The sequence below is a fragment of the Phragmites australis genome, chromosome 1 (assembly GCF_958298935.1).
Source record: "Phragmites australis chromosome 1, lpPhrAust1.1, whole genome shotgun sequence".
In the NCBI taxonomy this organism is placed as follows: Eukaryota; Viridiplantae; Streptophyta; class Magnoliopsida; order Poales; family Poaceae; genus Phragmites; species Phragmites australis.
In genome coordinates this window covers 45,200,201-45,226,009 of record NC_084921.1, presented here as the reverse complement: position 1 = coordinate 45,226,009, position 25,809 = coordinate 45,200,201, and the positions used below count along the sequence as shown (strand labels likewise).

At 44.9% G+C, this 25,809-nt stretch overlaps 3 protein-coding genes, 1 long non-coding RNA gene and 1 pseudogene across 4 annotated transcripts; 3 read left to right on the top strand and 2 right to left on the bottom strand.

Annotated features, from left to right (window-relative positions):
- On the bottom strand, nt 1-981 carry LOC133922043 (vacuolar protein sorting-associated protein 28 homolog 1-like). Its single transcript, XM_062367204.1, has one exon. The coding sequence runs from the start codon at nt 785-787 to the stop codon at nt 140-142; it is 648 nt and encodes a 215-aa protein (XP_062223188.1). The 5' UTR covers nt 788-981; the 3' UTR covers nt 1-139.
- Nucleotides 982-1,140: 159 nt separating this feature from the next.
- LOC133889917 (uncharacterized) lies at nt 1,141-1,873 on the top strand. Its single transcript, XR_009903974.1, has 2 exons — nt 1,141-1,526; nt 1,607-1,873. It is a non-coding gene; the product is annotated as an uncharacterized LOC133889917 (long non-coding RNA).
- A 1,514-nt stretch (nt 1,874-3,387) lies between these two features.
- On the bottom strand, nt 3,388-5,021 carry LOC133885280 (protein FAR1-RELATED SEQUENCE 5-like). The gene is made up of 3 exons (XM_062324975.1): nt 4,872-5,021; nt 4,683-4,766; nt 3,388-4,596 (listed from the first exon to the last, which is right to left on the bottom strand). The coding sequence occupies exons 1-3, from the start codon at nt 5,019-5,021 to the stop codon at nt 3,388-3,390; spliced, it is 1,443 nt and encodes a 480-aa protein (XP_062180959.1).
- Nucleotides 5,022-12,047: 7,026 nt separating this feature from the next.
- Nucleotides 12,048-13,433, top strand: LOC133885273 (4-hydroxy-tetrahydrodipicolinate synthase, chloroplastic-like; annotated as a pseudogene).
- A 6,303-nt stretch (nt 13,434-19,736) lies between these two features.
- LOC133922036 (protein ULTRAPETALA 1-like) lies at nt 19,737-24,185 on the top strand. Its single transcript, XM_062367192.1, has 3 exons — nt 19,737-20,513; nt 22,335-22,659; nt 23,753-24,185. The coding sequence occupies exons 1-3, from the start codon at nt 20,306-20,308 to the stop codon at nt 23,925-23,927; spliced, it is 708 nt and encodes a 235-aa protein (XP_062223176.1). The 5' UTR covers nt 19,737-20,305; the 3' UTR covers nt 23,928-24,185.
- Nucleotides 24,186-25,809: the final 1,624 nt, after the last annotated feature.

Below are 25,809 nucleotides of genomic sequence, written 5' to 3'. Positions count from 1 at the left end.
TTCATCACAATTGGCAACTTTCTTATTGACAACCAATATAGCACGAACGAAATACATATATCTATAGCACTACAGTTGTGATGCACAGTCAAAAGCATAACGAATGAACAAACCAACTAGGAACCAAGCGGATCCTTGCTCACAGTCCAGCAGAGGGCAGGGCAGCCAAGAACGTACTGTACGCCGAGTCCAGGTCGAAGTTGAGCTGCCTGGCCTGCTGCTCGGTGAGCTCATCTGCCGCCCCCATCTTATGTAGCTTGGCGAGCCAATCGTTCACCTTGACCTTCCCCTCAAAGTCCGGTGGAAGCAAGGGACCCAGCCTCCCCATGGAGGTCGAGAGGTCCTGCAACAGCGGGCGGACCTGGTCGTTGGCGAGCATGTTGAGCTTGACGGCATCCATGGCGGTGATGAAGCTCTGGACGCACTGGGCGATGGCGGTGGCGGAGGCCGCGGTCGAGGCCGGAGCGGAGGAAGACGCGGAGGCGGTGGCGCGGAGCTCGACGGTGGCCGGGACGCCGGACTGGAGGAGGCGGTTGAGCGCGGCGGGGCAGTCGAGGCGGTAGGCCTGGACGAAGCGCGGGACGGTGACGATGCCGGCGAGCGAGGAAGAGAGGGAGTTGAACTGGGAGATGAGCTTGAGGCACTCGGCCTCGTAGTCGGCGGCGGAGACGAGGTCGCGGACGTAGGCGCGCTCCAGCTTCTCTGTGGCCTTGATGATCGCGTACAGGTCGGCGTAGCTCTCCAGGAGCTCCCGCTCCCGCTTGTCATTCCACAGCTTCACCTCCATCAGATCAGCGCCGGCGAGCCCTCCCACCCTCTCCGACGAGCGAATCGCGGGGGGCTAGGGTTTCGTGTCGCGCGAGAATGGGGGAGCGGAGGGGATCGGAGTAGGAGGGGTTTGGGAGGATTAGGAAGTGCGAGGGGTTCCGTGCAAATTGCAGGGACGAGCCTGAATGCTTGCTTCCTCGAGTCCGCGACGACGCTGCAGAGGCAGAGGAGGATGCACGCGTTTGTTTTGGAAAAAAATTGTATGGGCGATGGGTGCAGCCTGCGGCGCGTGCGACCCCAGCTCGATGGATGCCGCGTGGAAGCCCATTCCATCGGACGGCAGCTGTAAACTGCTCAGCGCTGTGTTTCCCATCGGCTCCACATCGGCAGACGGCTCGGCTCCGCATCGACTCAGGACTCAGCCCTGCCTTCCCAGCGCGGCCCTCCTCTCCTCTGACTCCGCCGTCGCCAGAGCACGGCGCGGCCTGTACCCGCGGTGTCCGGGGAGGTCGCGAACGACGACTGGGCGGCTCGACAAGGCGCGTCTGGTGCAGCGCCTGCAGCAGTGGTCGCCTGCGCAGACGGGCAGGGAGAGGAGAGGGAGACGGGAGTGGCGGCGGCGGATTGGGAGGAGCTCCAGAGGTGGCGGCGGCGGATTGGGAGGGGCTCCAGAGGTTTGCGCCGTCCTCTCGGCGACATGAGCCTCTGCCTGGGCGCCCTCGCCGTCCACTGCGACAGACCCCATGGATTTGGATCAGGTACATTTCATCCGGCACTCCTGCTGATTCCTGTACTGACTTTCTGTGTCCATCCTGATGGCTGCTAAAATGGCATGCAGTTTGGATACTCTGGGAAATTGGAGCGATATGGATTTGCAAGAAACAGGATGTGGCACCTGCAGCAGCGTGACCCATCTGACATGATTCAAGAACTATAGGATTCCTTGAAGAACTGAAAGTGTGCATGAATGTAGATGTTTCAGAAGTACGGATAGGTTGTCAACAATTGTATCAGTGTTGAGTTCATTGATACCTGTGAAAATAGTGGTTCACAAGAATAATGTAAAATGTGATTTGTATCTGAAATATATTTGGATGTTTTGAAATCAGCAGTGGAATGGATGTCTTAATAATCTGATTGTTTCTCTGAAATGCATTATTCTGAACAGGCAACGTCTGTAAGGTTCCTATTCAGAGCAAAGGCAATAGAATGTACATGTTTCATTTCATAAGGTCACTTGACAGCAAATGAGCACAGTTACATAGATTCATGATTTTGCACTCCATCAAAATGTAACTTCCTAACAGCAGTTTGCACTGTAGCATCTTGATCAACTCCCATTAAGAGACTTGTGTATCCTCCTGGAATGTATGGAGCAGCCATTGCAGAAGGTTCTGGAATTAAATTGAAGTGTGTCATTGTGGAATTAGCATATCCACCTTGCAGGAAAGGAGCATCCATAGATGAAGATGGCCCAGCATTAAAATTCTGTCATGTATAGCATAAGAAAGTGTTCAGAAATCACGCTTGTAAGGGAATAAATTGTGAAAATAGCTAATGTCTTACAGTTATTTGGTTTGGATCAGCACGTTCATCTCTTGTTTCCAGATCTTCACCTACAATGGGATATATATGATAATTCAATATTTTAAAAAAAATTGTCGATTAAGCAAAAGGTACTGGGCAGGTCAGTACCTTTCTTCTGAGCACCCTTCTTCTTCTTCCCTGGCTTCTTTTCAACAACATTTTTAAAACGTGTATTCTTTGGACCTTTTATTACTTGAGGAATTTTAAATGATATTACACCATTTAATGCATCTCGGACACATTCATTTGGAACCGGAGGAACCTCATTGGGTTTTTCATGCATCTCACTTAGATAAGTATCCGCTTCCAAGTTCAAGTTATGTATGGCTTTCTGCAATTTATCAAGAAGTTCTTGTGACTGGCGAACACTTCAATGCAAGAGCTGTGGCCTGTCGAGATATAAGTGCTGCCTGTGTTTTCAAATCTCCCTTGTCAGTTCCTTGTTTCTCAATATAAAATCCAGTTTTCGCATATTTTGTCCATCTAGGCAGTATATATTGCGATGGCAAATTGTATACTCCATTCATATTGAAGACTCTAAGAGCATGCTTGCACAATAAACCTGTAAGATATAGTTGCCAATTTAATCAACCTATATTACAGCTTACAATGTATAAATTGAAATGTAATAGTATACATACCTATGGATTCAAACATCCGGCAAGAGCATGTAATGGTGGAATCTTCGGTGTTCAATACTACTGTTGCTCCACGGTCAGATTGCATATACTTAACAAAGAATGTCAAGTTTGTCCCTGCAGCTTCCAACAATTCACAAGACAATGTAAATTATCTTTTAAATTCTTCCTCAAATTCTGAATACATTCTCCTTGTATATGATTCAGCTGCAGTATTCAACATAGGTAGATTTGGAATGTATGCAACTGGGTTCTTTTGGCGTGACTTAAAATCAGCATCCAACTCATTTGCACGGAGACTAACTGCAACCTTCTCACATTCTACAAGGAGTTCTGAAAGACCGAGTTTCCTAATAAATCTTTTCTTGAAGACATTATTCATACCTTCACTCCTTTAGGTCGAGTTCATGTCTGCTGTAAAAGAGTCACGGTATACCGCAGCCCACTTTGCCCTCAAAGCATATAGGTTTGCCATCCATGAGTTATTCTCAAGGTTGTATTTAGCCAACAATTCATGCCATTTCTCTATGAAGTAAGTCTCTGATCTGTCTTCGTACACACATCTTTTGAAATCTGGTAAGAACTTGTTATCCGACGCATGAATTACATGACTAAGATGTTTAGCAGCATTTAAGCAAATGTGCCACAAACAAAGACGGTGGCTGGTATTTGGAAATGCATAAGCAATTGCTGCTTCCATAGCCGCATCTTGATCTGTAAAAATTGTGCTTGGGTGCTTTCCTGACATTGCCGTTAGAAAAGTTTCAAAAAGCCAAACAAATGATTCAATAGTTTCATTAAATAGAAGTGCACATCCAAAAATTATTGTTTGCTTGTGATGGTTGGTGCCAAGAATCGGAGCAAAAGGCATTTCAAACTTATTAGTTTGAAATGTGGTGTCAAATGACACAGCATCACCAAAGCATTTGTAATCCATGATAGACTGACCATCTGCCCAAAAGAAATTTGCTATACGACCATCTTCCTTGTCTACCTGAAAAGCATAAAAAAATGTAGGATCCTGCAACTGTTTATTTCTCAGATATTCAGATAGTGTTTGTGCATCATTGACTTCTAAGTACTGTCTGCGCTCGCGACCAATCTCATTATTGCAATCCATCTTAGCAAATGGCGTTTTGTCTTCCCCTCCATAAAACTCCTTCATGAACTCATAAACTTGGGCTGGCTTCATTCCAGCTTCCCGTATCTGCCCAATTAATTTCTTGTCTGCCTCTATAACCTGTCGTTGGGACCTCATCTTGTGTAACTTATTTGGACTAGCAAGATAATGATTGTGCTCTAGTACGACCTTTTGCACTGTCCAAATCCCCTCTCTGCTGATACTAAACTGAACACGAGCATCGCAATCTGTCCTTGTAATGTCCTTTTGTGATGTCGCATTTTCTCGATGTCCTTGGCTACTGCAAACTATATATTTCTGACATATACTCTTATCTTGGTGGCGCTTTGCCTTGCTCTTTCTAATACTGAACCCAACCTTACCGGCATAGGTGTTGTACATCTCATAAGCCTTTTCCTCGGATTGAAAAGTCATTCCAACTTCAGGAGTGACCAAATTTTGCCCAGCTTTGTGAACCACCTCCTGTACATATCAATTGTCAATTAAAGGTGTACTATAATAAAACAAAATATCATAGATTTGTCAAGTTTGTTACTTATATTTTTTACCTCATCAGGTACTTCATTCTCCACTGATCCAGACGTCTGTGAAATGGTGCCGATGGTCTCTGCTCCCATGGTAACCGTGGTGTTCTGTGAAATATGCGCACTATATGTCAGAAACCAAACAACATAGAAGAAAAGGCATTTGTTTGAAAAAAAAAATAAAAGGCACAACGATCTAAACAAATAACCAACCTGTGTTATCTGTTGTTCATCTTCTCGAGGACCACCACCAATTTCTAGTGCACGTGAATCCTCCATGAGAGAAGAAGATCCCATCAGGTCAACAGTTGTGATGTCTTCTTGGCCTCCAACGTCTTCCATGGAGGCTGCTGGTTCATCCATGGAAGCGGCAGCGGCGGCGTGCAACTGGTCTAGGGCTCAAGGCACCGATCTGTTGGGGGCGTCGGTCTCGTATTCAACATGACTTCAACATGACTTCGACGAGCTCAGTCGATGCGGAGTCGAGCCGTCTGCCGATGTGGAGCCGATGGGAAGCACAGGACCCGAGCAGTTTACAGCTACCGTCCGATGGAATGGGCTTCCACGCAGCATCCATCGAGCTTGGGGTCGCACGCGCCGCAGGCTGCACCCATCGCCCATACAATTTTTTTCCGTTTGTTTTGCCTCTCTTCTCAAGTCATCACTCCACGCGAACCAATCACGACACAAATTGCACGGCAGCTTTCTGACAAGGCATGCATCGAGAGGTTTGATTACTTAGAGCTAAATCCAGCACTGCTATGATAGGTGGGTTCAACTAGGATAAAAGCGAAGGGTTTCAATTCAGCGGCAACTTCCCATGATGATCCATGGTTAAAGAACCCAATATGAACGGTTGAACCGACGAACCGACTTCAATGATTTTTAGTTGTTTCAGGGTTCGGTGAGGCTTTTAAATATGATTCTTTTTTACTTGTTAGGATATTAACATGGTATATAACATGTAGTTTGATTGTTACCTTTTATTAGTTTCATGACAATTCTACTAATATCGTTGTTTTGTTAAATCCAATTTGTGTATATCAGCATAGTCATTATAAAACGACTTCTATCTGAGAATGAGATATTACTTCACATTCTTTGTTAGGCGCTGGAAAGTAAACAAAAATCAAAGCACCTTTTTTTAACAGAAAAGTTTTTTTAATTCTATAGTTGAATGCTCGTGCATTGTAACGGGAGCATAAAATTTACACACGATAACATTATTTACTCATTTAAAATCAGCCACCAACTCCAAGTAGAAAGAAATCAGTTGAAAAGTATTGCAAATCAGAATTTTCAGTTACAAGTTATCATCATGTTGTGACGTTTATCCTTAAAAAAAGAGATAGTGCTAGCACGTCACTTGGCGTCTTGGTCTGAGCAACCGATGGATCTCTATCTTCAACAATGCTTGTGTGTTGCAACAGATCCCAAATAACTTTTTTGACACATTGCACACATATATGGTTTACAAATTTTGACTATTGATTTTTTAGTAAAATTGTATGTTTCAACCAAATAAGATTATGTATATCGAGAGTACCTTCCATTAAGAATATATACACTCTGTTTTTCATATGAAATATAAACACATATTCTTTTTCTTAGACTTAAGTGGCCTCCCGGCTTGTATTGCAAGCATCCATCTAGGTTCATACAAGAGAAAGTAAAGCACTACAAAATAAAACTAGAGATACCCGTTTATATCCTAACCAAACATCTAACTAAAAAACATGTATGAAAAAACTGAAGATAGATATAATTCATAGTTCTCCACAATGTCCAGCAGACAGCTGCTCGACAAAATAGAAAATTAATCTTCAACTTATTATTGCTAGGCAAATATAAATATGTATGCAGATATAATATATCAAATTTAAAGTTGGTTGATTGCATCCTCCCTAATACTCTTTTTTTTTTACAGAAGCAAGTAAATTTATATGTTACCGGTAGAAATAATTAAATGTAAGTAGAAAATATTCTACAATCAGCCAATCTAATTCTTCCCGGTTTTGATATCACGATAAGGGAGCAAGAGAAATTGCAACAAGATCCTAAAAGATACTTTAATATCACTAAATTTGCTCAACATGTGAAAAAGGTTGGATACACAGAAACTTATACCTATTTGGACATTGATAATATTGTTCCTCTAGCGTTGAACCATGATTCTTCTTGAGGTTTGTAAGATTGATGAGCCTAAACCACACTTATTCTGGTTGAATAATGTGAGGAACTATTCAAACAGTATTTAAATTAAGTATTAAGTTGATCATTTACTTAATCACGACTTTAACGATTAACCTGAATACCGCTTCGGTAGTCCCGGCACGTGTTTTGTGTCCAAGATCGGAACACATGCCTTCCAACATAATACATCACAACATAGCTTAATAAAGAGCGAGTAATTAACATTATATTACAAATTCTTTAAACATACAGCGGTTTCTAACAATTTACAGCAAAAGAAAAACAACAACTACGCAGCGGAACAAACCTATACAACAAAAGAGAGAGCGGTGCCACATACCCTTAGGTACCGTCCTAAAAGCACGACCTCCTAGAGTAGGATGAACTACTCTTGCCCGCCACCCTGATCGGCAGGCACGACGTAGCCAAAGAAGACAGCCTCTTCCTTGGCAGCAGCAATACCTGCATCAACTTACGGGCAGCACCCTGAGTACGAAGGTACTCGCAAGACTTACACAATATGGGTATATAATATTCCGACTCCAAGGATTATGCATTGAGCTGTTAGCAAGGACAGACCATAAGGGTAAGTAAAATATATGCGGTAAGCAACCTAGATATATATGTGTGAGCACCTGTACTTAACCAAACATGCCATTCTACTCTGCAATAACCAACCGAACATAAATGAAATTGTAACATAAATGTAACATAAGTATCTGAACATATAAGAAAACTGAACCAACTCATACATCACCACAATAACCGAACCTTCAACCACATATCCGAACCATCAACCACATACGAGAACTCTACGATCAGGTGCAAATGAAACAATAGCATGCTCATGACCGAGAGCGCGGCAGTTTGAACTATTTATACACCCTTCAGGAGATACTCCTGGACCCACATGACACGAGGACCATACGGCTTGTGCCACCCACTAAAGTGCACACAAGGGGGTACTCGTGACAACCTTTCCCAACCAGCTCCAACCGTGTGAATCGTGCATCGCTCAGCGCGGCGTTACTATAACTACTCCCGGAGTAAACTAGTACCACTTACAAGTCCATCCGCTCACACCGTCGATGTTCAAGCCCATAAAGCCACAGCTACGAAGGTATTCTGCTCGCCTTACCATTAGATCAGCATGTGGTGAGTAAGGTAAGAGCTAAAGCCAACTAACCCGATGATCGACCTTAAACGGTGCAAGCGGTCTACAGTGCCTGGGTTCCTCTCCCGAACTGCCCCCAGGACTTTCCTTCGATGCAGACGTCACCCCTAACACCGCCCACATCTCGTCTCATACTCACCACTCATCCAACCAACATCCACATAACCATATACGTAAGCAAGTAGTAAGCCCTAAGCTCGTGAACAACGATAGAATCATTGCTCGTCTTCTACCGAGAACCTATGAATTGCTAATCATTTTGATCGACTCTTAGACATTTACCACATTACCAAGGCTACAAGTATATAGATGAACAATTCAAGGTAGGGATTATACAATCAACATAGCTTCTACCCATAAAAACCCGACATCGACTCCCTATATATAAGCATAGTTTATCAATATTTAGATTTTATTCAATTCGACAAAGGTGCAATATGATAGATGCTTGTCTGGCTGCTCAGGTGGCTACCTAAAGTTACCCATGCAATACTCACAGAAATCCGAAAGATTGGAGTCGTCTTCAACCACGGTCGTCTCCCGCTCCGGCTCCTTGTTCGCTAAACAAGAACACATGCAATGATGAGCATGAATGAATACAATAAGGTATGCCACAATGCTTAACAACATGCTAGAAATATAAGATGTGCGAATCAATGCAATGCTAAACGATCTAACAAAATCTAGAAAATAACAGCCATCCGGAGTATCTGGGTTGGTTCGGAGTATTCTGGTCCGGACCCTCTGGGTGAACCTCCGGAAGAGACGATCTATTACCGCCTTTTTCTTGTCTGACCTAAAGTATATGGGTGAATCTGGAATATCCAGGTTCCGGAGCCTCCGGGCCACCCTCCGCTAAAGGCTCTCGGTTAGCCACTATTCTAACTTAACCCGGAACCTCCGGGTTGGTCCGGACTATCCGGGATGTGACGGACACTCCGGATGAGGCTCCGGGAGAGGCTCTCGATTATTCGCTAACGTAATTATCTGGAGTCTCCAGGCTTACTCGGATTATCCTGGTGATACAGACTTGGGTTCTTCCACAACTTTTTCCCCCGGTGATTCGACTCACTTTACAACTCTGTGCTACACAAACGAGTATATGGCCTATCCAAAGGATTCTAAACTCATCTTGCATTCTAAACCCTAACCAATTTTGAACACAATTCGACGAACGATTTATACTAAACCCGGAATATCCGGGTGAGGCTGGAGTATCCGGGTTAGCCCAGAAAACTGGTCTCGAGTGGATTTTGGGTCGATTCATGTTGTGATCTTTTCCAAGTCTAAAGGGAACATGTTAGGGATAGTCCAAGGGTCCTGGAGCTTACTCATCAACTAGCAACACGACTCTAGAGCTCATATTCGGCCAAAACTCTATTTTTACTCCAAAAAGCTCAAGAACGCCAAGAACTTCAAGAACTACTCGAATCTTCCACGAAAATGAAAATGAATTGGATAGATGAGCAGCTCATGAGCTAGAGAATGCAATGGTACCACATGCATACCTTAAACCCTCCTCTTGAGCTCGGATTTGAGGGAGGAAGAGAGAGTTTGAGAGAAAGGGGGTGAGAGGGGGAGCTCCCAGCTGCTGCACGGGTGGAGAAAGAGCACGGGAGAGTGAGGGAGGAGAGAGGGAGTGGGCTGCTGCCCATAGAGGTGGGGTGGTTGGCCCACATATGGGGCCCACGTTTTAGAGAAAATAGTCTGTTTTAACTACGAATTTCATTCTTTTTCCTCCCAAATTTCTCTCTTCTCATCCAATTGACTTTTAACAAAGTGCATTAGTATTCCGAATTACAATTACGTAAAATTAAACATAATATTTAAAAAGTATGATTATGCTTAATAGCATGATTAAGGATTTGGGACGTGACAAATAAACTTTTCCCTAGAAAAATATGACAACAAGAGCAATCCATGCTATACTCAAATTTCTGTAAACATCAATTAACAATCGTAAGGATTCATTTAGAGCACAAGTTTGGACCTGAGAAACATAACTTCGCAATTTTAGCTCAAGTTTGGATCTAATACATTACACCAAAAGCATAACCATTCTGAACGTGATGGTAGCACCAAATGGAATACAGAACTTCATTATAGGTTTATAGCAATAAGCCAAAAAAATCTTTAAAAGTTCACAAATTGTAAACATCCCTTCTTCCACTTGCAAAATTGTGATTTGCAAAAGTCTTAGAGACGCAAACCGGACGTATGGTGAGGTCCATGATTGCTGCAGAGCATAGGGAGCATTAGCAGTGCAAAGGACCTCCTCTAGAACCCATCATTTGTCGTGGCGAAAAAAGAGACACTGGCAGCGAATTAAAAACAGGTACGAGCTTGCCAAATATCATAAGCAACCATCTATATGTCAAGCGACCACCAGCAAACTGAACTCCTCTCTTTCACCACTAAAGCCACCATAATCTGTTGCGATCACCCATAGAAATGTATGTCTTCAGAACATCCGCTCTTGCAGACTCACACACCACTGCCGACTCCTCTTCCTTGAAGCATGCCGCCGTCAGAGATTCGATCTGTCCCTGATACAGCCGTCACATGTTATCCTCCATAATAGCTGCAGTTTATGTCGTTGTTCATCGGGATAAACTTGTAGCATCCGCCAACCAGCACCTAACAAAGAGAGACGACAAGGAGGGAGCACAACAAACAAATTGCAAAAAGAATTCCCAACTGTAATGCTGAACAAATGAATGAAGAAATGTGACATGTGAGCGATCGATCAATACCTGGCAGTGCACGACGTCCTCGACGCTCCTCCTCATTGTTGGTGGAGCCACCAAGTCCTTAGGGCAGGTGGCGAGCATCTCCGCTGTGGCGCGCATGGGACTCCGAGTCCTTCATGATCTCCATTGTCGCAAGGCCGAGCAGGAGGCTCCATTTGTCGACTATGCCACGAGCGGTTCGCCTCCATCTGCCGCCGATGCCATGACCGGTTCTTTGTCATCCACTCGCGAGGGGTTCATGGCTCGACCTCCTCCACGCCCGATCCTGACCCCGACAATGGCGGCTCGATCCCTGAACCCGACAATGGTGTCCTATCCCTGACCACGACGGTAGCATCATGATCCTCTCGGTCGCAGCGCCTCGAGCCTAGTTACCGATGGTGGCGTGGCCAGATGCAAGAGGCCAATGGTGGTGGGTTGCAAGATGTAGTGGATGCTTTAGCGATGGAGGGGAAATGAGCGGATTTGGCTTTCTCGAGATTTATCGGTCAGCCAGGGTCATGTCGCGTGGAGTAGTTGGGAGGGGAGCAGCGTGCAGAGTAGTTGGGAGGGGAGCGACGCGAGGAGGAAGGGGGATGGCGTAGAAGAGGTATGGGAGAAGGACTTGGCAAGGAGCTCGAGGGAGGATGGGAGTGGAGAGGGCAACGATGGGGAGCACCCATGGACGAAGTACAACGCGAGGGAGGAGGCAGCGCTGTAGTAACGGAGGACAGCGTCAAGGAGGTGCGCGCGAGGAGGCATCGAGGCTTGAGGCCGATAGTGCGGTGGCGAGACGCTATGGTCCGGAGTGGTGGTGGCGGAGGAGGTGGTCTGCGAGCTCCACGGAGGAGGTGAGGCTAGGGTCAGTGGTGACGGAGGGGGGCAGGCGATGATGAGAGAGAAGGGGAGGTAGTTTGGGAGATGAGAGAAATAACAGAAGCACAAGATCTCATATGTTGGTGCATGACGGTTTCATATTGGCTGGTATGAGAACTATTATCTATTTTTTAAGAGTAAAGGTAGATGAGAGATATAGATTAGGCAAAAGTTTTGCACGCCGGAAGCCCGGAACCCTTTCCCATTCCAGTGGCGAACTGGCCCAACCCAAGTACCCGACCCAGCGGAGCACAGGCCCAAACGCCCAGTCCTGCTGCCTCCTGCAAACCTAAACCCCAACTCCCGGCACGCCGCCTCCGCCCACACCGCTGCCGCCGGCTGCCCGCCCCCTAGCCCTAGCGGTCGGTGGAAAAAATCTTCCGCGTCGGTGGTCGTGGCTGCCGGTGAGATGAGGCGATGGCGTGCAGAGCCCTTGCGCCCCAGCTCTTCGCCTCCTCCCCGCATCCGATCCCTCCCGTGCACCCCGTCGTCGCGGTTCCTTTGTCCAACGCTGCGCTGCAAGGGACCAGGTGATGATTATTAGGGACTGGATTAAGGGTCCATGCTTGTGAATTGGTGGCCGGTGTCAATTGTTGAGGTTAACTTTCCGACAGCTGTCAGCTTGCCTGGTAACTTTCGTTACCAACTTTTCAAGGAGTTGCCTTGGGTTTTTATTTCACTTATCCTGCCTATATTCTATAAACTTCCAAACACAACACGTTAACACAGGCGGTACTTGTGCTGTTGTGCACAACTGGCGAGGGAAGTTTGCATTGTGAGCCATCACTCTAGATGATCACCTTCCATGCAAAGCACTGAAGTGAAAAATCGGTATGTTGTTTAGGTAAAGAAGAATGCTGACAATGATTGGTTCCGTATTTGATTTATTTATCAGACTTGCCAAGCCAAGCTTGATGCCACTGAACAAGATGTTGATTTTTAGTGGAATTTTGCTAGCAAAACCCCCTATTTGCCAGATGGAAGATTTGATCTTGAAGCATATGATTCTTTGATAAATATGCAGATAGTTGGAGGGACAACAGGGGAGGGTCACCTTTTATGAGTTGGGATGAACATACCATGCTCATTGGGCATACGGTTAACTGCTTTGGCACTAGGATTAAAGTGATAGGCAACACGGGAAGTAACTCAACCAGAGAGGCTGTTCACGCGACAGAGCAGGGGTTTGCCGTTGGCATGCATGCAGCTCTCCACATCAATCCTTACTATGGGAAGACCTCAACTGAAAGATTGATCTCTCATTTTGAGGCTGTCCTCCCTATGGGTCCAACCATCATTTACAATGTGCCATCCAGGAGTGGCCAGGATATTGAGGCAATTTCAGGCTCTTCAAACATGGCAGGTGTGAAAGAATGTGTTGGACATGAGAGAGTTAAGTGCTACACTGACAAAGGTATAACAATATGGAGCGGTAGCGATGATGAATGCCATGATTCTAGGTGGAAATATGGTGCTACTAGAGTTATTTCTGTAGCTAGCAACCTTGTTCCTGGTCTCATGCACAGTCTCATGTACAAAGGAGAGAATGTGATGCTGAATGAGAAGCTATTGCCTCCGATGAAATGGCTGTTTTGCCAACCGAATCCAATTGCTCTCAACACTGCTCTGGCTCAGCTCGGGGTGGCAAGGCCCGTTTTCAGATTACCGTATGTTCCTCGTCCACTTGAAAAGAGGATTGAGTTTGTCAGGATTGTCGACGCTATTGGATGAGAAAATTTTGTGGGGCAGAAAGAGGCATGGGTCCTTGACGATGATGACTTTGTGTTGATCAGTAGGTATTAGTGAGTGAGCTTCGTTGGTCCCATGTATTCTGATGAATAAAAGTAGTGTCGTGCGAGAATCTGCACTTAGCATTTTGAGACTTTTGTTCATCAGTCGTTGGTTTTTTCTGTTTAATGGGTACTGTTATATCAGGACAAATCTTTTGCTGTTGGCTCCTGGGAATATTAAGGCTGTTGTGCTACCATTTTTGGTGCTTGAATTCAGGAAGCTTGCCGCCGAGTGTAACTTCTGTCCTCTGGACACCGCGCAACACGACGACCTACTAGCTAGTACCAAAATATTATTTTCTTTCTTCCTTGGCACATTGCTGGGAAACTGTCCGATCAAGATCATGAAGGATAGAAGAATAATAACAAGAGTCGAGCATTGTACTCTTGTTCCTGCCTGTATATTTATTTTATTTGAGAAACTACCTGTAGATTTCAGTATGCGTCGCTGCAACTTTTCTTTTGTGGAACTACGAACCGGTACTGCAACTTGTTTTTTTGAGAGGCCAGGATGATTTTCATATATATGTGCAAAAGAATACATTGTAGGTCGTATATCGATGCCCTGAGAAAGATAAAAGGAACATCGAGATCCATATAGGATTGTTTCGGTCCTCTTTATCATCGACGATCAAAGTAGCCACTTAGCAAACCACCACCCCAATGGTAGGAAGTCACGTTGAACATATAGTTGGAAGTTGACACCCTTTCTGACAAAGTAATTTTGAAGTTTTTTATTGTCATCAGTAACACATCGAAAAACATGCTCTTACCGCTGAATGCACATGCACTTCATAACGGCCACCGACCGTAACACCGCAGGTGATCCCAAAATGTCCCTTGGTCGCAGGGTCAGACGTCTCAAGCATCACAAGCAACCTCAAAATATGGAACAACGAATCGATCCAAAAACGCTTCTACCCTGATGTAGCTAGGCAAAGCGAAATTGATCTCTTCAGAGCAACATTGGCATCAACACCGTCATCGAAGCCTCCATGCAGTCCGCTTAGAGAACACAAAACCCTTTTTCATCCACAACGGAGCCCACGGCTTTTGCCATCCCTGCATCCACAACAGAGCCCACAGCTTGACTGACGTAATCGTCAGGAGGAGGAGGTAGCAGACACACACCATCGATGGACTCGGTATTGGAAAACCAAACTCAATCTTCTCCAACCAACTAAAAGCAAATATATACATACGGAGACCCCATCATTAAAGATATCGGAGCCATCACAAAAACGACCAGACACCACCACAGACAAACAACACCAAACAAAACTAACCTACATTCCGATATCATAAACAACTACAAATCTGCTCTAATAGTTAGATCTAACTATCTAAACTAGACAGCCAGTGTCTATCTGTCCGTTCCCCACACTCCGTGGGCAAAAAGCCCGTCGGAGGAGAGGAATCGGACGGATCGGCGCCGGGAACCAGAATTGCCGGGCGTCGCTTTTCGCGACTGTAGCTTGGGGAAAAGTCGCGAAGCGATCAGTGAACCGGTACTGCAACTAGCACACAGATTCTACAATTCGGACAATACCCAGAGGGCCCAGAAAATAGTGGCAACAAAGAAGCCCAATAGGCATGGCATGTTTGGACCGAGCTTTCAGCCTAGCAGCTCATCATTTACCCGTTTGCCTCTCCATCCACAGATCGAAACGTGTGGATTTCGAGGCCTGCAGCACGTACTGTCAGCCGAGCTGAACACTGGACAAGTTGGCTGGGCTACTATAGTTTTTTTCCCCCCTAGTAGCACTTCTCGATTTGTCCAGAGCCTAGACGTTGTTCGTAGCACTGCAGTAGGGTAGGGTGCCGTGCCAGAAAAAGGGAGCTCGATGGGGAGCACAGAGACATGACAGTCTGCAGAATTTGCTGACAACACGAGTGCAATACTGACAAACTATTCCCTTCATCTCGTGATTCTTGTCTAAGCAAGCAATGCGTGAAGCAAAGGTGACATCAAATCTTGTAAATAGTTAACAGCATTGGACCTAGAACCTAGATTGAGCAAAGGCCGGTTTTGATCATGCCGAATTGGACCATACATACCTCTAGTATATCGCAACCATTAAACCGTTTTTTCAGCACTGTAGGAAGGGGAATGTGCAATACTGCAGAAAAAAACGTGCTCTTCAATTATATTGCGTCAATTGATAAGCATTATGAAAGTACATTTTCCATGGAAAATGATACACAACTTGTTAATTTATTCATATTCTCTGCTGGAAAAAAGGGCTTGTTTATTTGCATTGCTGTGCGCATGGAATCTAGGCTGCTTAGTTTATGCAGGATACCAAAAGGGCTCCTAGTCGTAAACTTTATTCTAGAGAACAAGCCTCGACGAGACGTCAAGTCAGTTCTTGATACTGCCAATTGGCCATTGCCATCTACGAACAAGTGGAGTAAGGCATAGTTTGTTTTCTACTTCTATATTTGTTTCTGTTGAGTAATTTAAGGAAAATAAATTAAATTTGACAAGCCCGTAAAGAGATGTTTTACGAGAAGTTAAAAATTATTGTAGAAATCAATAAACTATTAAAAACAACTTTTCAGATAAACCAAAATATAACTTTTTAAAAAAAATAGAAGAAAAAAACATACCCTAATAATATGAGTCGGCATCCGATAGTAAAAAAACACTCAATCTAAGCACTCGAACAAACCTAGTAGTAGAGTAGTACTACTGGCAGCTACCAACTACGACGACGACGAAAGCGTGGCGGTCCTGGCCGATATCAATCTGCCGGAGACTGAAGTGGACGAAGGCCGCAGGCGAAGGCTCGTTCCCGCACGCGGCCGACGCCTGCCGTGCCGAGATGGGCTCAGATCAGATCGGTGGATCCGCGCGGCTGCTGCTGCTACCGTTGGCCCGTAGTTGCTTTACGTTTTTGAGCGCGCGGCCGTTCGGCGGTGCCTGCTGCATGCCTGCGCGTCGCTTTCCTGATCTCTCCATCCTGGTCTTGGAGCAGCAGCAGATTTAAGTCGTGATCGTAGTTGCGGCGACCCAGCAAATTCCTCTCCAATTATTGCGTTTAGGCACTCAAGTCGCCACGTGCTACGCTTTTTCAGCACGCGTCATCTTCGAAAGCTATTGAACTTCTCGGCGCATGCATTCTCAGCCTATTCCAGCAGCTGGAACAAGCGATGCCGTATCCTGTCTACCGTAAAGTGCGGCTGATTCCTGTCACGACAAGGTTTTTCGTTGATGCAAATTAAGCACCTTGCGTTGGAGAGAGCATGCGATATTGTTCCAGAGTACCATCATCTAGCAAGCTGAAAATTAAGGATGGCTGCGTGCTCGGTTGTTGTTCTCTCCACGACGAACGTACAACCTTGAAAACCTTGTCGGCTTGTGTCTTCGCTTTGGCCTGATCCTTTTGAGTGTACCAAACGTCTCCTCTCCTGCCATCTTGTCAATAAAAAAAACTACCCCTTTTGTGCCTACAACAGTGCTGAAACACGGTCGCACAGTAGCTTAGATTCTCAAAGTCCATCCCAGCAACCTTTTTAGGTAGGTCGTTTTGTTAACTCGCCTCCACGACGTGTACAGTGCCTCGAGGCATGCAAGCCCAAGCCTGTGAGTCGTGACACTGCACGCACAGTGAGACACACGCACGGTCGCAGCTCCCAACTCAAGATAGGAAACCGAGACGGAAAGCACGCTCGAATTCCACCGCCGCGGACGGTCACTCCTCCCAGCCACAGCCAGCCGTTCGGCACGCGCCGGTGCGCGGCGGCCGGCCTGAATCCTGCGAAACCCCGCCGGGGCAACGGGCAACGGGCACGCACGCTGGTCGAGTGCGGGCGAGCTCCCCCATCCAGCGAACACGTATCCTGTGACTTTTTCTTCACAAAATAGTAATATGAGTCTAGAAAAACAGTATCATATTATTATTTACAGCATCAATTTACTTTATCAAATACTATAGTATTCTACTATTTATAAAGATAATGTAACGAACAGCCTACTATGTTCGTTACATATCTAACCAACCAGAAAGGTTAATATTATGATACTGTTCATCCTCGACAAAGTTAGAGGATACGATTGCCCTTCCAGCACTGTGAAGCCCACGCCCGCCGGCCGCCGGGCCGAGGAAAACCAACACGAGACGGCAGGCAGGCCGACTGACTCGTGATGTCACGCGGGGTCATGCACACGACGGGCAAGCGGCAAGCCGCGCACAGGCGCCTCATTTATGTCCGCTCCGCCAGCCGGGCTCCTCGTCATCCCTTGGGACTCGGCTCGGCGCCGCGGGGCCCCTGCTTTTGCCCTTTCCCCGAAACGGCCTCCGCCACCCGTATCAGCGCCTCACCCCAGGACGGGCCCGGCAGCCCGAGGGGGCGGAGGCCGTCTCGCTGCGCCCGTGGGGCCGGCCTGTGGGGAGGGCAGTGGCCTGTCACGAAGATATCAGGGAGGAGCCGAGCGGGGGGCAGCGGAATCTGGGATTTTCCCCAGTCGCCACGCCTCCTCGTCCTCCCCGGTATGATGCGAAACGGCCACGAGGGCGAGCTTCCTATTTCGCGGGTTACCCCCGCTATTTCTTCCAAAACATGCCACTACTCCATTTCTTTTTTCTTTAGAGGAGACTTAAAAACCTAAACTTTTACTGGGATTTCAAAACCTTTCCACTTCAAGCTTTCGACTTCAGATTTGAAGCCCGTGTTTGAGTTTTGAAATTTCACACTAATATTCTATTTTTGATATAGAAATATGTTGACCTTAATAAAACTAGACAAGGAACCTTTTTCTCACAAATACTTTTTCTAATGTGTGAGAGGAAGATGTTCACTCTTCATTTAACAAGAAGACAACTAATCAAATAGTATTGGTCTGCAAACGCTAATATAATTCTCTAATAAAACAATTGTAAATGTCTATGTCCAAAATATGACCTTAAGTAAAACAAATCTCTAAACCGTGTATAATCTTGAGCTTAAATGTAAATATTGCTTCACACGTTCTTTTCATTTGATGGGTAGGTAGCTGAAAGGTAAGTTGCTCCTTTTTGTCTGTTCTTATTAGAGAGGTATAAAAGAGACACAAATCTATTATGGCATTGTTTGGGTCATGGTATACTTTTCCATGACAATGGCACCTAAGTCTAAACTATTAAATAAATTGAAAATTACGAACTATAATGTTATTGTTGTTTTAGCATAATTCACTAAAAAACTCGTTGTATATTGGTAAAGCTCCCTATTTGTAATTTGACACTCGATGGATTTACAAGTCAATCCATTTGATTTTTCTAATGGGAATGTCATAGGGGAGAGGGTATTTCTCACCTCATGCCGGTTCTGCCGACTTCCCTATCGACAACATTAAGTGTTTGACGTGACTAACTCAAAATTTCATTAGCAAGGATAAAATGAAGGCCTATTTGCGAATTATATTCATTTTACTCTCTTAGGCTTGTGCTTGCCATATTTTGAGTCCTGGCTTTGGCATTATCTTCCTATGCATGTACTCGATATTAGCCCTATAAGTTACTTGCTCTGTAATTCTCACATATTTTGAGTCCTGAACGTGAACAAGAGACATCACGACCATTATTCCATCTTATTGACAAGTAGGAGTAGTAGTTAATAATTTCAATAGTTATTGTTCTATTGTTGCAGCAAACAATATTTCTTTTAACATTTCCCACACCTAAAATGCTCTTATACTAAAGATCACCTTCCTTGAACGCCCACGCAGTTGCTATCCTTAGTATTTGCCGCCACAAAATTTTTGAAGTAGGCAATATCCTTTCTTAGCAACTCACCAATATGAAAACAACGCTGTCAATAAAAGACTACCATCTGCTCTCATTGCCACGTGGTTGCTACCCTGGACATTTGTCACTACTATTTTTCCTCAGTAGCTATTTCAATCGGAAATACCAGTATCAATAAAGATCAACTATCCTCTTTTACTGCCGCGTAGCCACTACCGCCTACACTTGTCACTATATCAAATTGCTACTGAAGATAGCATATCTTTTTTAGCTATTTCATGGTCAGAAATATCAATGTCAATAAGGATCCGTTACTCTTCTTCGTTGCCGTGTAGCCGCTATCATCTATGCATGTCGCTACATTAAATTGCTACCGAAGATATCATATCTTTTTAGCAATTCATATATGTGAATAAAGATCAACCATCCTCTTTTGCCACCGCATAGTTGCGACTCTTGACACTTGTCACCTTAGTTGAATTTCTAAACAGGAAGAATGGAAAATAGTTGAAACTGTAGTGAGGGCTAACACAGAAGAAGCATATACAAACATCAACATCCCCACATCCATCCATAGGTTAAAAGCCCAGCACCAGCACAACACCAAGCTTCCCCTCATCACCAACTCCTTCATCTCCCGTCCTCTCCTCTCTCTTCTCCACCTCCTCTCCCTCTCCAAACCCCCATCGACGTCGGCGTAGGGTGTGGGAGTTGGAGTTGGAGGCATTCGTGAAGACTCTGTGGCGACTTCTCCAGATCGGTAGATCCGTCTTTCTGGGTCGTATCTTTAGGCGATTTGGAGCAAGCCCCAAATAGTATCCTTGCAGAAAGAACCGCTTTTGCGCCGCTGCTGCCTTTGCATTTATTCTTTGGCCTCTTTGGAGATCGCCCTCGTCAAGATTTGGTGGAAACCCAATTCGCTGCGATTCCTTGTGGAAAGGCGCCGCTTTGGTTCCTGTTTCCCCACAGCTCCCAACTCTATATATCTCCATCTCTTGTTCAACTACTTGCCTAACTTTCTTTTACTTCGATCCACCAGTTGTGCCTTCCCCGTCTCGGCATTAGATCGTTTCTTGATTTGACGCAAGCCAGATCAATCTCTGCTCGCTTCTTTTCCTGGGAGTTGTTGCGGTTGTTCCTGTTCTTAGTCGGAGACATGGCGGCGGCGAACGGAGGTGCTGGATCGGTGCTGTTCAGTGAGGAGGAGCTGCGGGAGGTGAGCGGGTTGCGCCGGGGGGAGGACTTCGTGGAGATGACGTGCGGATGCACCAGCCATCGCTACGGCGACGCCGTCGGCCGCCTCCGCGTCTACGCCTCCGGCGAACTGGAGATCAACTGCGAATGCACGCCCGGCTGCCGCGAAGGTCCGTGCCAGCCACCACACACCACTTCCCTCGCTTTGCTTGTCTCTTCGCTCTTGATTTCATGTCCGTGCATCGATGCGCCTATGGTTTGACCTTTGGGTCATGGCGTCTTGCTTCCGCAGGTGAACCTGCATGCAATGCCAGTACATGCCCCTCGGCGCTGCTTGTGGCCGGCATCGCCTGCTTCTAGTACTTGGCTCCATGCTGCAGCCCATGCATTGTTGCTCTGGCTTGTGTGACTGTTGCCTTTTGATTCTTGCCAATAAATCATTGCCTTTTCTGCAATCTGAATGTTAGGATGTCCCGAGCTTGTTTGGTTGGTGGTCATGCGGCCCTGGAGTAATTAATATCACTTGCATCGTTCATTCGGCATAGGTGACCTTTCGTGCTGTCTCAGGACGCCCTCTAGTCTGGTACAACACATGAAAGCATCTTGTCCTTGATACCTAATGCACGTTGATTCATTCTGTGTGTGCTCTTTGCATGCTGGTTGTGATGGGATTTGCCCCTCTGTTCACTGGCGGTGTTCATCACGGCGGTACAGCACATTGCTACGTCTCTGTTTATTTTCAGGCTTTCTTTTGCATGGATTAGCACCTGTTCTTGTTTGGAGTTACATGCTGCTTTCTTCTGTATACAAGTAGAACCGACCCTTGTGATCTTTGATACTAACATCGGATGCTTGTGTTTGCAACGAGTGAGAGGTCAAGGTTACTGTTGTCTCTGTTCTATGTTGGTACCCAGTGGCATAATAGTTCATCTCTGAGATCTGTAGATTATACTTTCTGCTTCTCATCTGCATTGTCTGTATTTCAGTGTGTGTCCGTACTGATGTCTTGGTTGATTATTATAGTTGACACGGATAACATAAGTGCTATGACTGCGGGTTTTACTGCATACTATACAGCATCTTGCATGGTCTGCTTACGAGTTTATGTCTTGATCCCAAAGTATTTAAAAGCGCATTTGTTTGTTTCAGAGCTTAATGCGTCAAGTAACCATTGTCTTCCTTTCTTCAAATGTGCTAGTCGGTTCTTATTTGGTTTAGCATGGTTCTCCGTTTTATGGTTGGTATTCATGAGAGTGGTGGTAACATAGGAAAGGGATAAAAAGATAACAAATAGTTGTGGCTTGCCATATATTCCAAATGTCAAGGATTTGTTTATGAAATCTAGATATGTATGTTGGATTTAACAATTGCACAAGGCTCTGCATTCGAAATGTGCAGTTCCTAATGACAATAATTTATGACGGCAGCCCGCAGCCTTCAATAAGATATGCATTGATCTTGTGGTGCATACACTGCGCTGCTCGGCGGAGCAAGCAGCCACCCAGTTTTTAAGGAAGTTTCTTATGTTTAAGTGCTCCTGGGCTCTAGTGACATCACAGATGGCAAAACTTCAAATTGTTCTTGTTTTATATTCTTAAGAACTCTTAAGAAAGCGTGTAGTTCTTCTAAAAACTTTTCAACACTTGATGGCTGATGTGACAAAAAGAACTTAATCGTTACTGTTGTTATTTGACCCCAGAGACCCAAACCTTGCTTTTACAGTTTATAATAGTCTGTTATATTTGAACGGAATCTTTCTAAATTGGTAATACACATTCTGCTTCAAATTGTGTATTTTGGTATAACTTTATATTAACATATTTCTAGAGCCTATATTATGTTGGAAAAATGGAGAACATTTGTTTAATCACTTTTTGAGCACCTCATAAAATCTTGACAAATTTTTACTCCTTATTTACATTGTGTTGTAGTTTTTTACTTTCAAGAGGGTTCATGATAACTGTCATCAGTTTTGTAACTTGAAATTTCAGATAAGTTGACACCTTCTGCCTTTGAGAAGCACTCTGGAAGGGAGACTGCAGGAAAGTGGAGGAACACTGTTTGGGTCATGGTTCAGGGAGAAAAGGTTCCATTGTCAAAGACAGCTCTTCTCAAGTACTACTACGTGGCGCACAAATCCACCACTAGTTCTCACAAAGGTCGTAATGGACGGCCATCGCACCGTGATGAGTTCATCCGCTGTGCAAGATGTGGCAAGGAGAGGAGATTTCGGCTCCGGACCAAAGAAGAGTGCCGTATTTACCATGATGCTCTTGCTAAAGTTAGTTGGACATGTGCGGATTTGACAACTGACAGGTATGTGTTTGCATTACTGTACTGTGATTTTTGTTGCTGTTAATGTTACTGCAAACAAGCTACGGTTCTTCTGTCAATCTAATTCATTCTACTTATTTGCGTATAGTGGTCTATAATCTAAATTATTTTGTTGTGATTCTCATAGCTGCTAGTTGCTTGTACTTTGTACATTTCTTGGCGGATATGGATATGAATAAGTATTAATGGGCGGAGTGGATGCCCTTTAGAGGCTGGAACTTCCATATTGTCTGGTATTACTATAATAGTGACACAAAGTCCATGAAAGTCCACATTCAGGCTCTCTGCCAAGTCAAGTGGCTGATATGATACATCACCATTACCATAATTGTTAACACCTGCTGTGTTAGCAGATAACTGCGACCCTAATACTCATGAATGTTTGAGGCACTGGAAGAATATTTACACTCAAATTACATAACAAATGTTTGCATCGGGAATATCCACTTAGCTCAAATATTTTTGCAATGTCATCAGCTACAGTACACATCTACAACCTCTTGCAGATGCCATCAGAAACGCAGGCTTGGGCAACATGACACTGACACCTGTGCATCTTTTTAATCAGTCTATCAACTCTGAGTAAAAACAGTGTAGGAACTAGAAACTGCATGCCTTGTGAACTGTTGCCATCTTTGTTTCTGGCCGAACATTGGCAGATCTCTGCAGGTTCATGTCTCCTGTAATCACAGCAGCAAATTCAGTGGCATTCTTACATCACTTAGCTTGCCTGCAGAGATAATATCACGTTGGAAAAATTACCAAGCATGACTGATCGGTGGTTGTTCCACTTCATGAGCTTTTCCTCTATGGTTTCTTTAGAAAACTATGGTGCTGCGTCATCTTATCGAAAAGAAAGAAAATTGTTACTTTGCCTAGTGTATTCTCCTGTGCTTGTATTACTTGTTTCATGATTGGATTCCTTTTACCATGGCTTGTGTCACAGTTTGTTTATATTGATCGCACAGTTAAGCTTTCAATCTCTGGTTTCCACCTGACAAATCTGTTATTTTTGCCTGCTGGGTCCTGAGGCTCGCTTTGCTGTTCTGACTCTTGTATCTTGCTTGATCCCCAGGGTCACCTGTGACGACGAGGAGGAGCGAGGAAGCCGCAAGGTGCTGAGGGGCTGCTCCCGCGTCACATCCTGCACCGGCTGCATGAAGTGCGTGTGCTTCGGGTGCGAGACCTGCCGCTTCAAGGACTGCAACTGCCAGACCTGCATCGATTTCTACCGCAACTCAAAGGAATAGGAGGATCTAACACCATTCGTTCACACCAAAAATGGCCTCCGCCGAGGTTGTCATCCTCGGCAAACCGGAGGCTCTAGCTCCTAGTTCTTCACCCAGGTCGATGCCCCTACCATCATTGGGGCAGACCGCTATCTTTCTCTTATGTCCGTCCCATGGCTGTGGCATCCGTAGACTAGCAGGGGAAGCCAGGCAATTTTGCTATATACAATTCACCAACAGTTCCATTCAAATGCGTTTTACTTGCATCTTTGAAGATCATATGATTCATATCTGTGCTCCTGCTCAGTTTTTTTTGGAAAAAATATCTAGCTCCGTCATTCAGATATGGCCACGTAGCATGGGCATGGGCCAGTTGAAATTATTTGGGGAACACCCGGCATGTCACGTGGCCGCAGATATGGCCGTCCCTCGCAGTAGTAGTACGGGATAGGGCTTAGCTCGCGAGGCTGAGGCGGGGCCTCGCTCTGCTAGCTGACCACGTCCTCACTGTTGCGCACTCGGAGTGGAGCGCCGGCGCGCACAGTGCCGCCGGGCGCCTGCGCTTCCGCACTCCAGTCCGTCCGAGGCGCGCCATGAAGAACCAGTAAAATCTGCGTGGTGGAAGTGATGTGACAGGCAGGGAGCACCACGGTGGATCCATCAAGAGATTCGCGTGGTGAAGACGACAAAGCTGGCAGCGAGATATTAGGTTGTATTTGGTTGTAAAAGATGGATGGGATGGTATTTAGTCCGGTTCGGTGGAAGTAGGTGGTGGAAGCAGTATAATTTTTAATAAAAATATTTGGTTGGTTATATAAGCGATTATAAAAGTAGATCTAGTGAATCTATGAAGATATTTAGTTATCTGTATTAGTAGATACAATAACACTATGATCTAAAAACTGATGAGTGTGTCAGGTGAGTCGTATTGATATTATAACTTAATCTGTATTTGTTCAACCTAAATGTGAGTTCAGTTCAATTTAGACTTATCGTATAGCTAAAATTAAATAGACTTTTATATAAAAATAAATAAATATATATATATATATATATACTCAGCTACAGCAAACCAAATCTACCATATCAGATGATCAGAGTCCGATGCGACCCTGGCTGGCTGTCGGCTGACGCTGGTTGCAGGCTTGCAGCCGAGAAAGGCTCCACTCCACGCCCTGAACACTGCACTGCACTTGACAGTCACGTCTCAGGCTGTCCTAGCGCTAGCAGGCTGTATGTACGACCGTACAAAAATACGGATGCCCGTGTCTGCCTGTCACCGTATAATTAATCGCCTGGTCAGTTGGGCCACATAATAATAACTACAAGGTGGATTACGGAACGAAACGGCTAGAATTCCAGAACTGCTTCGTATTACCACCATATCTATATCTATACTTCAATAAAATACATAAGTTACAACAAATCTAATCGATCGTCATCATCTATTCAAATTAATCCAATAATTACCATACAAAATTAAACTCTATTTCTCTTTCCTAAAATACATTTAATCTCTTATAATTTATTTTTATACCTAGACATATAATATTTATTTTTTATATATTCTAAAAATACATTTAATTTCTCATATTTATCTTGCATACATAGATGTCTAAATATTTATCTTTTCTACATTTACTATCGGACTTCTTCAGATGATGTGCCGTCTTCCGCACTTTATCTACAACATCAGCTTTCTGCAAAGTGTGCATCACCACCCGCATATCGCCTACACAACCATCTACCATGAAAGATCGTCGTTGTCGCTCTATCTTTACACCAATATACTATATAAGAATTATTTTCATTTTATCGTAAAATCGGTCATCATTTTGATTATCCTCACAGCATTGCTACAGACATCAACTCTGAACGATACAGTCCTCTCCACCCTGTCCAG